We start from the raw sequence: 13,452 nt of genomic DNA, 5'->3' as shown, positions 1-13,452 counted from the left end.
CACAAATAAAACAGAGCATGCTGAACACAAATGTAAAGACACAATGGTTGGACTTCGATGATCTTGATGGTCCCTTCCAACCAAAATGATTTTATAACTCTTACAGCCAAGAGTCTAGGATAAGGCTGATGAGCCCATTATCTTGTTTGTGCCAAATTCCTGCTTCCTACGCCTTCCCACGACACACTTGCAGCTGGCTCCCACAGAACATTTACCTACACAGCTCCAGCCTGGCAAGTCAGGTCTTCCTCTGAGGAGCAGGAGGGGACCAGCAAGGGCTGCTCACCCATCACACAGGCTCTGCAGGGCAGTAGCAGCAGTTTCCTTTCCCTGCCCATCTCCAGGAGCTGCACTGCAAACAGCCCAGGGCTGGGCACTGTCAAAGCACCGGGAGGATGAGGGGGACAGATCAAAAGCAGAGACATCAAGGGAGGGCAGGAGGCAGGACCAAGCACACCACCATCCCACCCTTCCTGCTTCCTCCCAGGCTTTAGTTTAGTGCTCTGTATCCTAAATACATCCATCTCTCCCCCACAAGCAGAGAATTACCCACATGGATATTTCTCTCCACCAGCATTTATAGGTGTGCTGCTTATCTCCACAACTGCTGCACTGTAATTTTCACCGCACAGCAGCATCCTGTGGATTTTTCCAGCAGTCAAAGCCACTGAGATCTGCCAGGCAGGGCACAGCTGCAAGGCCAGGTACTCCCCATCAAAAAGGGCTTTCCTGAAGAGCAGGTATCAAAGACTCTCTAAGCAAGAAGGCTGCTCCCACAGTTCCAAGTTCTCAGCTTCCTGGTGATGGAAACGGGAGGTGGGGAGAGCTGTACCCACAGGTGCTGTTGGGATGAAATCCCCGCACATTGATTTGGCGGAGCACAGGCTCGCAACCACACAAACAAGGAGCACTGGCTTTTCCTCCTCTCACCGCTCCTCCTCCCTGACGGGTGCAAATAAGGAACTCTACCATGAATCCTGCACTTCATAATTCCTGTGCAAACTACCAGAGAAGACAGGAGGCAGAAAAACCTGTTCCCACCCCAGTCATGTCCTCTCCGCTCCCTCCCACCCCCCGCCACACACCCTCGCCAGCTGCATTTGCTCCCCATCCTTTGAGATTTCAGGTGTTCAAAGCACTCACCTACCAGTCTTTCTTCAGAAGTGATAAATGAGTTTGCATTTTACTGTGGCAGGGCAGATGAGAAAGGTCTAGAATGAGGGTGACAAGAAGTCAGCCTCAAAAAGGTTAAACCACATGTTTGCAGGGCCCCTCCCAGCCACAGCTAAGGAATGCTTGAAGGCCAGAAAAGCTTTCTTTTTTGTCTGAAAGGATAAGAGGAAGGAGTGTGACAATCGAATCTGGTTTCAGTTTATTTCCAGAATTTTACTGTACAAAATATGCAAAGTGTAAAACGGTTTTATGTTTCAGTTTAAAAACGACAAAACCCCATCCAGCTATAACTTAAGAGAACCCAGCTTGGAACAGAACAATTTACTAGGCTAGACCCACAGTGCATTAATGTCACAGACACCAGGAATTTGCTTACTTAAGTTCACGATTAGAAAAGAACAGAAAGACCATGTACCATTGCAGTTAAAGTCACATGTGCAAAGAGGAGAAAAAAAAAAAAAAGAAATGCTGGTTAGTGTCTATTAATTAGAAAACCTTGGCAAAAACCATCTTACTATACACAGTTTGTGTAGAAAAAGAGTATTACACAGTGATCAAAAGAGGGCGAGGGAAGGGCGATCGCTCCTGCCCCCTTCCCCAAGACACGATAATGCTGAATCAAAGAAACAGGCACAGAAGAGTGTAAGATTCCTTCACAGTTACGTCTGTGCAGGTAGCGAGCCCCAGCGTCCCCCCGTGCACACAGGGGATGCCCCCCAAGCATCGTCAGCACTGGTGAGAGGTGCATGGGAAGCAGCCGGAGGGAAGGACTGATTCCCGCTCCCGGCAGAGCAGACACAGGGCAGGGCTGGCTGCTGCCTGCAGGGCTCTGGGATAAAAATGCAGTCTCTTGGAGGGATGCAGAGGAGCAGGTAACACCAGCAGTACTGCTGGTGCTGCCGGGACCCGGCTCGGGAATATCCCAAAGTGATCCGCACCCGTCACAGGGCAGCTGTCAGAAACGGCAACTTTTGGTCATCATCTATAAGAGGCAGCAGCCTGAATGCAGGAGGATTCATATTCCTGTAAGAGACTTAATGGTCCAAAGCCATCTTCTTTTAGGAGAACAGAAATTTGGAGCAATTTTTTAATCTTTTCTTCTTTTAAAAAGTACTAAACGGCTCAATCCCAAGCGCGCTTCCTTCTTAACACAGTTTAAACACCGAACCACCAAGCCTGGCTTGAGGCTTTTAGACACGTATAACGCACACACCTATAAGAGGAAAAAAACCCACATAGACATGCACAAGGTGAATGAGAAAACAGACATCTGCACACACATCTCACAATCAGCTCTCATACAGCAGGGCAGAACTGAGCAGAGGAACCTGGGATGAGACTGGAGCATTTCTGCAAAAGACTGCAGAACTTTAGTTTTACCTTTAAAAAGGGCAGGTTTACACGTTTTGGTAAGCAAGATGAAATTGGCTTGAAGAGGTTTCCACATTTAGCACAGTATGTATCTTCCCAGTTTCTTCAGCAGCAAGTGTTGGAAACAAACACATTTCAAACAAGACTTTTAAAAGCAACTTAGGCAGGGCCAGCTTTAGAAACTGTTTCCTCACAGCTTTTGGTATACTTGGCAACAGCAGATTCCCAAGGCTTTGTGTGGAGATCCCCATCCCAACAGAAAAGGTTAAGAGGCTCCATGAGGGTTGGCATATGTTCAGATCTCCCCCAGATTTGTGCCTTATTGTAAGTTGTCCCCAAGCTCCAAACTGCAGCCCCAGCACCTCCCATCCCAGTGGATACTTGTTGTTCCTCACTAGGGAACTTCAGGGGAAAAAAAAAATACACAGCGAGTGGAGGATCTGAGTTAGAGTGACTGAAGTTGCTGGCAGGAAGATTTTGAGGCATAGGTCAGAGGAACAGCTGACAGAGGCTGAAATCAGATCTGCCCTTCTCTCCAATTTCCCCCTTCAGGGGGGATTGCTCTCCAAGGCACCCAGCACAACCCCAAAAGCCGGAGCTGACCTTGTTCTGCGGGCAAGCTGCATCATGCCAACTTTTCATCATGCACGGTGCATCCCTCCCCAGCTCCCCTGCTGCCTACAGGGCTGTGTGAGTGGCAGCATCTCCCCTCTGCAGGGTGAAAAGTGGCACTTGCAAGCAGCTCCCTCAGCTCCACAAGCTGACCACAGTGGCTTGGGCAAGGACTGGTACACAATGGAGGGAAGTGCAAGAATCCTTACACTTCTGAGAGTGCTGCCTGCTCTGCTCCCCTGAACAGGAAAGGCGTTTGAGACCTGGAGCAGCCCCACAGAGCCTATGCAGGGCTGGCTGCAGTCACATGGCAATAAGAAGCCAACAGATCTGCTAACAAACTTGGCCCAGGCCTAGTTACACGGCTGGCAAGGTACTAAGGGTCTAATATCTGCCCGCATAATCCTAAAAGCTGCAAGAAATCAGAATCTTTCACTGTTTTGCCACGAAACAGAAAGCCAGCCTTTGTGGAAACCCACAGCCATTTCCATCTGCTCCATCTGAAAGACTTAGCTGCATCTGGTTTTGGAAGATCTCAGCCTGGCTTTGGATTTAGGCTCTAAAAAATCCGAGAGCAAAAAACCCAAAGCCTTTAAAGTATTCAAGCAGCATACTTGAGAGTCACAGGAAAAATGGCAACATAGAGGAGAGGGGCAACACAGCACCCTATCAAATGGTCCAGCCTTTAGCGAAGGATGTCCAGTGCAAGGATCTCCTCTGAGGGGGACATTGTCCACTTCACCACAAACAGGGTTATCTTATAAACCACTTGAATTCTAAAAAACAAATCCCAGCCAGGTACAAGCATCCAGGCGGGGAGAGAGGAGGGAGAATATGTACAAGAAGACAGTGCAGGATAGAAGAGACATTTGGAGGAAAACAGCCTGGGCATGGCTGGCAAATCCTACAAGCCTTATTTGTGCTCAGCTCTTGGCAAGCTCTGCAGAAGTAAGGACTGCAGGATTTGGATCAGAGCTTCGGTCCCTGTGACTCGATTCTTACTCATTAGCTGGCTATAAACAGAGTTAAACAAACCAGTCTGCTCTCACTGCTCAGTATTTTTAATAAAGAGTCTGAATCCCTATAGATGCCACAGATGAATCTGTGGATCTCAAAGCACTTGACAAGTTGAGTTTAGCCTCACAGCACCCCAGTGAGGTAGGTATGACAGTGGTCCCCTGATTTTGCACAGAGAGAGGAAACAAGAGAGACCCTGAAAAATAAAATGTCATTTAAAAAAAAACCACAAAATGAACATGGAATACTCAGGAGCCCCAATTCCCCATTTAGTCTATCCTCATCCCTAAGCAGGTTGCATCTCTAGAAAAACCATCTGAGAGGCCAAGTCCTCTCCTTTAGATTTCATCAGGCAAAGCACTCACACTGCTAACACAGGGAAGAGCATTTAATGTAGGAGCTGGCCCCTTGTTGACAGTGTCCTTTTCAGCGGCAGGCAGAAACGGCAGCGCAGAACCACAGCACACAGACGAGAAAGCAGACTCAGAGCAAGCACACGCCGCTGCCGTCTGGTTCTCCGTGCGTTCAATGACTTAACGCAATTAAGACAGGAGTTTCCTGAGCAGACAGTGTCAGACAACCCCCCCCTGTGGGGGGGATAAAAAAGGGAAAGAGATCCTGGGAAAATAAGAAAGTTTTGCAGAGGTGCCTGTGACAAGGTGCTCTCACACACACGTTGCTCCCAAGCCCCCGGCAAGGTGGTTCTTGTTCTGGCTTCACAGAAATGAGCCAGTTCAGCCACAGGCAGTAGCCTCCACACAGATGGATGCGCTCCATGGTCTCCCAAGCTACTGCGAGTCTCTCCCACCTTGCTGATTATGCACATCGCAGAAGCCAGATACACACGTCTTTAGGAGAACAAAGCGTGAGATACTATATGCTCCCCCTCCTTATTTTTAATTTTTTTTAAGATAAAAGACTGAACCAGTCTAATTTTTCAAAATAATACAACTGCGAAGGCCACAGTTAATAAAGGAGTCCCCATACAGACTACTGGAAATCCTGACATAGAAAGAAACCAAAACACTAAGTTCAGAGACAGGAAAACTCTACTTCCCATCCTTTAAGGGATGTGGGCATGATCCTGTCATGTACCGCACCACCTAGTTTCTTTGCAACTACATCTGGCACATTACATGGAGAATACAAGACCCAGGTGACGACGATGCACTTGTAGAAAGGTGGAGGAAACTGCAGGTGTCACTTGGATGGGGAATCACCACTCCAGACCCTTGCTCACCAGGGTGTTCCCTTGATCCCAAGAGGACTATCTGCAGGTGCTATTGAAGATGCAGCTCCCTCGCTGCTGAAGCTGGAAGATGCTGGACACCCCTGCCCTGTCCCTAGCACCCCACTTATGGTCACTGCTCCCTCCCACCAGCTTGTGGTGGGCACTGGCCGGCCCACATGAGCTATGCTATGCAGGACTGGCAGAGACCCACTCCCTGGTCTTAGCTGGGCCACCTCCCACTGATGAGAGCAGAGACCAGCCCAGGGAAGGCCAAAGGGGATGGGAAGGGGTGTCACAGGCCTCCTCAGAAGATGATGCACCCTGGCAGTGAAAGGCACTGGCTTATGTACCTTGCTGAACCGGGGCCCTCTGTGTTAAGACATCTGTATGAAGGGCATGTCAACTCCTGCCCGATAGAAACATTTGCATGGCAAAAGACCGGGCAGAATGAATCCAGCATTTGCATTCACACACACAAATCCACGGCCACAGAGCTGGGGGGCTCTCAGAGACACCTGACCAAATGCAGGTCACTGCCAGCGCTGGAGGTGGCTCCAGAGTCACAAGATACCCTGTGCTGGCAACCATTCAGACACCAGTTTAGGTTCATTGTTAAAAGCAAACTTCTCAAAACTCCACAAATCTCAGATGACAGGAATCACACATGTAAGCTGCACTGATGGGCAAAGGCAGCTGGACAAACCAAACTGCAATGTAAGAGCTACGCATCTCTCACAGGAGCAGATCCCGGCACTGAGCAGCACAGAAAGGCCAAAAAAGGCAAGGAGATATTCAACATTCAGATATAGTTTGGTATTTCTTAGCTATAGCTGAAGGCGTACGGTGGGGAAGGACATACTGCAGTGTTTCCAGAGCACAGCAGCTCTCCAGAGCAAGTGCACATGGCTGAGATCAGCCCTTCCCTGGCTCCTCTCCTCAAGCAGGGAAGTGCTTTTGCACATCTTTCCTCCAGACACACTCAAAGCCAGCTAGAGAGGGAGGGGTGCATTCCTGCCTGCAGCCCCTTCCCCTCAAAGAGGCTGTCAGACACAGGGAGGGCCTGTAATTTATCTGAGGAGGAGCCAGCTACTTGCCTACCCTGTCCTGGTTCAAATACACAGCCCTTGCAGGTGCAAAAGGAAGCGGCAGTAAGGCAGACCCTGAGGGGACTGTGGCTGGAGAAACACATTCGGAAAGCCAGACAGAAGGGGACAGAAATGGGGAGCCTTGGGAGTGCCTGACAAAGATATGGGCAAGCAGGTGAGAGATAACAGGGAGCTGTGTCACACAGAACAGTTTCATTAACAAGCACTGGTAAAATAGATCTGCAAGATGGGCTGATCCAGTTCAAAACAAGCAATTTCAGATATAGAGAGACCAAAACCACCCCACTACACTCATACAGGTCCAGCACTGACACATGGAGGGGAGAAAAAGAATAAAAGTCTTCATTCTCCAGATTAGGTGGCTCACAGAGGCAGAATCCTCTCACATCCACCCTTCAATATCCTCCCTGAGTGAACAGGGACTGTCACAACCCCCCACACAAGGAGGTTTCTACAGCGGGGACGTGAGCAACAGCTACAGGTAGCAAAAGCAGAGACACAAAAGCAAAAGGGTGCACGTGGCATAAGGCAGCACTCCAACAAAAATACCGACATTGCAATCTTGTGAAGAGAGCATGAGATTTACAGTATGCCTGGAAAGGGGAGGGAAAAGAAAAATGAAAAAAAAAATCTGTTCTGCCTCCAAGGCTGAGCTAACTGAGCCAAGTCACCCTGTCACCTCTTAAGATATTTCTTTCTAGATAAGATATCCCAACACCCCCCTCCCCTTTCCAAATAAAGTGCAGATGGTCAAATATTACTGGTCCATCATCTGCCAGTTTCAGTCAGCATTAGGGAAATTAAACCCAAAAGCACAATATTGAAAAAAAAAAATGTCCCCAAACAACCCACCCTCAAAATCCCTTAGACTGAAGTCTCAGACTGTAAGCGGAGGACAAATTTATGAGATTTAGGGTCTATGAACTCTTCTGAGAGTTTGATGAAGGGGATTTTCTTCACATTAACAACAAGGCTGAAGTCCAAGCACTTGAGGACAAACACAGTGCCGTCTTGTAACCCGCTTGTGACCGCTTCCTCGCTGACGAGTGTCCACTGCTTGGAGAACCAGCGATCCTTGTCGTACTGGAGGGTTGGGCCCGGGTTGAGGTAACGCTCCAGGAATGCCTGCCAAGAGAGGGACACGCATTAGCGCCAGCCCCACAACTAGCTCTGCATCGATGCTCTCTTTCCATCACCAGATACAGCTCTGCAAGCACAGGCTTGCCACACTGCAAACTGTTTCAGCTTCCACACTTCAGCAAACATCCTCTTCCCAGTCCCTCACAGCTTTTCAGACCCCAGGGGCAGAGACAACCACTAGGAGATCCTCTTTGAGTCCATCCCAGCAAGTTTGCAAAGTTACAGCCCCAACTTCTTGCTGTCAAGACGGCCATCCAGCAGCAGTTCAGTAAAGCAGAGGTCATTTCTCCCCTACCAGCTGCATAACCCATCCCAAACAAGCAGATGGGATAGCTGGCCCTCCATTCTTCAGAGTCACAGAATGTTAGGGATTGGAAGGGACCTCAAAAGATCATCTAGTCCAATCCCCCTGCCAGAGCAGGAACACCTAGGTGAGGTTATACAGGAATGTGTCCAGGTGGGTTCTGAATGTCTCCAGAGTAGGAGACTCCACGACCTCCCTGGGCAGCCTGTTCCAGTGTTCTGTCACCCTCACTGTGAAGTTTCTTCTCAAATTTAAGTGGAACCTCTTGTGTTCCAGTTTGTACCCATTACCCCTTGTCCTATAATTGGTTATCACCGAGAAGAGCCTGGTTCCCTCTTCATGACACTCACCCTTTATATGCTTGTAAACACTAATGAGGTCACCCCTCAGTCTCCTCTTCTCCAAGCTAAAGAGACCCAGCTCCCTCAGCCTTTCCTCACAAGGGAGATGCTCCACTCCCTTAATCATCTTAGTTCAGGCCAAGCTAAGGTGGACAAGCAGAGGTTTCCATGTCTGCAGCCTGACTGAAGCTGCAAAACTGAAAGCAGAACATGGGACACTGTTTGACATCACTTGTGTTTTCAAGTCTCCTTTGCAATCTTAATGGCAGCAGAAGTGCTGGGCAAGGTCCCAGGTGGATTCCAGTGAGAGGGTGCTCACAGTATCACAGTATGTTTGGGACTGGAAGGGACCTCAAAAGATCATCTAGTCCAATCCCCCTGCTGGAGCAGGAATGCCTAGGAGAGGTCGCACAGGAACATGTCCAGGCGGGTTTTGAATGTCTCCAGAGAAGGAGACTCCACAACCCCCCTGGGCAGCCTGTTCCAGTGCTGTGTCACCCTCACTGAGAAGTTTTTTCTCAAATTTAAGCGGAACCTCTTGTGTTCCAGCTTGATCCCATTACCCCTTGTCCTATCATTGTTTGCCACCGAGAAGAGCCTGGCTCCATCCTCATGGCACTCACCCTTTATATATTTATAAACATTAATGAGGTCCCCCCTTAGTCTCCTCTTCTCCTCAACCCCATCTCTTGACAGCATTTCTACTCTTAGCGTAGTAAGTCCTGGGTAAGTGCTCAGGAGTAAACTCTCATATTTCTAACCCTTCTCAAGGATTGTGGGATGTTCTTAGAGGGGAAGGTGGAGAGTGGGAAGGGGATTGTGTGACCTGTTTCCCTCATCTTTCAGTTCTTCCCTGTGTCTACAAGTCAACAGTCACAGGGGGCAAAGCCGCAAAGTGACGTCTGATCAAGCGGCCCATGAATTAGAAACACTGTCAGACACACAAGGATTTAGGCAATTATTAGAAGCAGTCCAAAATGGAACACTGCAGAGGGAACCAAAAAAAAAAAAGTGGTCCTTTGCATGTTGCCACCTGGATCATGTTGCTACCATGAGCAAGCTGGGAGAACTCCCCTTGACCCAAGGCCACCACCTTGAACACTTCTTTGGTTCTTCGTTTGCGGAACTGGATATGAGAACAATTATTTCATAGGTACTTTCAGAAAAAAAAAAAAAAGAGACAGAAGATGCTGTAGACAAAACATTATTTCCCTTTAAAACCTGATGCCACCTGCAATGCACTGATAACAGACAGGAACTATTAAAACCTCCATTTACCTCCCTTGACTGTTTTCAGTTCTGCATGCACACACAGATGTGCCATCCCTTTCTCCCTTCTTCCTGCATCAGCACTAGAGAAAGCATTACCTTTGGTGTCATGTTATTGGTGATGCAGAAGGACAAGTGTTGCAAGATGCTCTCCATGCTGTGGTACTGTTGCTGGCGGGTGGTGCGAAGGTACTTCTGCAGAGCTCTTGCCATGGAGGGGAAGATCGCCTGGGCTGCTTCTCGGGGGTCCATCGTCTCTCCTGGAGCTTTCTGCTGTTCCTCTGCCTGAAGGCGTTTGATGTGAGTGAAAGCCTCCTCTACTGCAACCACAAGCCTGCAGAAGGAAAAACAGGTCAGCAAGAGTCATAACAAGAGGGGTAAGATGTGTCTGTGGTTAAGGCAACGGCTGGGAGTCAGGATTTACAAGCTCCTATTCCCATCTTTGCCACTGAGTCACTGCCTGCCATCAGACAATTTACAGAAAATCTTCTCTGCTGATAGTTGGAGGGGTAAACAGCAGCTTTTCTTTCCTTGGCCAAGCCATCCAGCAATCGAGGGTCATAAACCAGGATTAACACTTCAAAAGCCCAAGTGTCGTACTTGTTTCTGCCAACACAGCATAAACATCAGCTACATGACTCAAATAAGTCACAGCTGCCCTTGCTTTCAGTGCATGCCTTTGAAAACAACGGTTCCAGCACACAGTACTGCAGCGTAAAGCATAAGGACAGGCAAGGAGTCCGGAAAAGGCTGGCTATAAACAACTGTGACCAGGATGCAGATTGCATCGAGACTCTGTGCTCACAAGCTGCTGTCTGCTCGGATTTACACCAGCTGGATACAGAACTTGTGCTGCCGAGTTATCGCTCTGCACCCCTCCACTAAACAGTGACGGGGCTCCCGTCTTCACTCCTAACACTGCAGCTAGAGACACCATGCAAACCATTCCCGTGTTGGCACAGGTGAGCAAACACCAAGACCACATCACAAAAATGCAAACAGAAGGATATGACACTTGCAAGTTAGCCCAGTCCTAAGTAACAAGCAAGGGGCTACATTGCATTTAGCGAGGAAAAAGCAACGATAACGGGTCAGCCAACAAAGCTCTTTTGCCGCTCCAGCCAGGACTTGTTTCACACTAGACTTCCACTCAAGTCATCAACTACTTTCCACACTGCTCTCAATATCCAAAGCATCTTAAAGCCAGTGGAACTCCCTTAAGATAAGAAGGGGTATGGCACACGGCTTTCAGACTACATATGAGAAACAGAACGAGAGGCCTTGACCCCTGCCCATTTTGTTTAATTTGACCTGGAGGAGGTAGGGGGTGGAAATGAGTTTCTAATCTCCTCATGTCTTTTTGTTGCAGCTCTGACCTTCCTCCTTCAAAATATCTGGCCTAATCTTCTAGTGACTGATAGCTTTTGCCTGACTAAGCAGCCATTCTAATCAAACTCAGCATGGAAAGGAGATGTGCCCGAGTTAGAATGCTGTGCTGCACAGAAAGTAAAGTTTAAGTTCCTATTGCTCCAAGGCTGGAAGAGACCCCAAAATAGAGCTGACATAGGGCACAGGTCAGACGGAAGCAAGCTGTGGGGACACACTGTGCCAGCACCTTCCCAATGAAATATAAACTGCCAAAAGGAAACACAAAACAAGCCAGCTCCCTCCAGTTACAGCACATTCCTTCCAAACACAGCTCAGTTCAGGGGTGCCTGTCTGTAAGCAACTTGCCTCAAACTGTTAAGTATGTTAACTACAAATCGTCAATTAAGCTCCAAAGCAAAAAGAGGCACTATTTCGGGTCACCTCAACAAAGCATCAACTCTGCAACCGAGTGCAATTGGCAGAAAACATACCTACGGTCCAAAATAAAATGTAACCACTTGTGGTCTTTCCTCCTCAAGTCATTGAAAAGGGCAGCCAAACTGCCCCTGTTAGTAGTCTGCAAACACAAATATTCTCCTCACCCATGAACAAGCAACACCAAGTGCTCCACTGATCCTGTCCCTGGATTACTTGAGCTGAGACGACCAGCCTGGGCATGGGGGGAAATAATGGGAGTTCCTACAGCAAGTAACTACAGATTTGTCAAGCACTGGACTGTTCCCTAATCCATGACATTGCATTAGCTTATCTGCATACTATACATAAGCTCCGCTTTATGCATGTTCTTCAGGTAATTCCAGTTGCAAGTTGTTGCCATCACTTATGCATCTGGGTTTCACGTGCTTCTTTGCTGTGACAGGTTTACAGCCCTTAATCATGGGTCCCCCCCTCTTGCCAGGCTCAGCAAGCCCCCTGCGACTGAGCCTCGCACCCGGGATGGCTTTACCTTGCACGGCGTTTTTTGACTCGGCGCTCATGGTCAGCCTCTTCATAGTAGAGCTCGTTGTGACTGGAGTCCCTGCGACGTGCCGCAGCTGCGATCATAGCACGGGACTGCCCCGACACGTTGTTACCTGGGCCTTCGGATGGCGAGGACGAGCAAAAAGGAAATGAGAAAAGTGGTGTTACTGCCACAGGGCTGGGGCTGGGACAGCCCAGCACCCCACAGCACCTGTCACAAGTGCCCTGTGGCTCCAGTTGTCCCAGCCAAATCTATAAACCCTTTCCCAGTCCTCAGGAGCTCTGGTAGAAACCCTGCGAGGCAGCACAGGCTTAGAGAAGGGGATTTGGCATGTGGAGGAGGAAAGTTAGTTGGGATGAAGGATCTCACGCAACATACACAAAGGCAGAGGTGAGGTGCACATGCCAAAGATGCAACTTACCACCCATTATATATGTTTTCAGTTTGAAGGCAAGGGCAGCTGGAACACATCACGTTTCAGCAACAAGACAGTGTGTGAGCACAAGAAGTGAGGAGTTGGAAAGAGGAGAAAGACAAACACAAGAACATCATGAGACATGGAGATGAATGAACAAAAGCCAAACTCCAGGCAGTTACGCGCAGGGAGGAAAAACAGGAGGCGCAGGCAGCAGGGTCACCTTTAGACAAAGCACAGGGTTTTCTGGAAGGGCAAATGCTGTCAGAACAACAATCCTGCAATAGGGTACACTGGGGTCTATAAGCGTAGCAGCTTCTCAAGGCACTCTGAACAGCACCTGCCATTACAGCTTCTGTTGCTGTTAACAGCTACAGCAAAGCTGCTATCCACTCTGTAACACCCAACCAAGTGACAGAGCTGTCTACTACGAGACCTTAATTAGTGACCTTCAAATACAGTAGTAGGTTCTGCAGCTCCACCATGAAGCTCACAGGTCTGGCTGTTCGGGCAGACAGAGGAAAAAAATGCTGCCCCAGAAGAGTCTATCAGCCCTTCTACCTAGATAGAGCAGGGTCTACCCAGAGGGAAAAAGGAGAAGCCTTGGACTGCATCCAAGCCACCATGAGCTGCTTTTCTGACTAACTGCTCTGAAAGCCCACACTCTCAACTGGCAGTAGTTAAGGCCAATCAATTGCACAGACATGCTTAAAATTGTTCTGCTCATGCAAGGGCAACTTGTTAATTTTTTCCTAAAAAGCACAAACCAGATTCCAAGACAGAAGCTGAAAGCTCGGCAGTGGGAAGGACGAGCATTCACACAGACAGCTTCTTAAAAGTCTAAACACTTCAGACTTTGTTTCACAGCTCTGAAATGGAAGATATGACTCAAGGGAGACACTCGCTCCCAAATTTGGTTTAGGACTGTAATTTGCCTCGTTGACTATGCCTGGCAATGAAAATCCTGGTTTTGAAGGTGAGCCTACCCACTCTGTATAAGAGAGATTACAGCCTGATGTTTTTCCTTCCTGGCTGTTCCACTATCAAATACAAAAGCTGCCAACAAATTAGGCTGCCTTAATAGCATTACTCTCTTTTCACACGGAGAGTGTAAGAGGCTGTC

The 13,452-nt window shown here is 48.5% G+C and overlaps 1 protein-coding gene across 2 annotated transcripts in view; it reads right to left on the bottom strand.

Moving 5' to 3' along the window:
• Positions 1–4,201: 4,201 nt before the first annotated feature.
• Positions 4,202–13,452, bottom strand: part of VANGL1 (VANGL planar cell polarity protein 1) — a 43,946-nt gene continuing 34,695 nt past the window's right edge. Inside the window, exons 6-9 of one of the 2 annotated variants that reach the window (XM_065063318.1) lie at positions 12,336–12,374; positions 11,900–12,032; positions 9,664–9,898; positions 5,067–7,635 (exon numbers count right to left, since the gene is read on the bottom strand). In XM_065063318.1, the coding sequence (XP_064919390.1) occupies positions 7,375–7,635; positions 9,664–9,898; positions 11,900–12,032; positions 12,336–12,374 (668 nt within the window). In that variant the 3' untranslated portion in view covers positions 5,067–7,374. Of the gene's footprint in view, positions 7,636–9,663; positions 9,899–11,899; positions 12,033–12,335; positions 12,375–13,452 lie in introns of both variants that reach the window. The other variant, XM_065063311.1, reaches the window with a different exon arrangement.

The sequence above is a fragment of the Columba livia genome, chromosome 1 (assembly GCF_036013475.1).
Source record: "Columba livia isolate bColLiv1 breed racing homer chromosome 1, bColLiv1.pat.W.v2, whole genome shotgun sequence".
Lineage (NCBI taxonomy): Eukaryota > Metazoa > Chordata > Aves > Columbiformes > Columbidae > Columba > Columba livia.
Note: the sequence above shows the minus strand (reverse complement) of the source record. Positions and strands in the feature narration are given on the sequence as shown.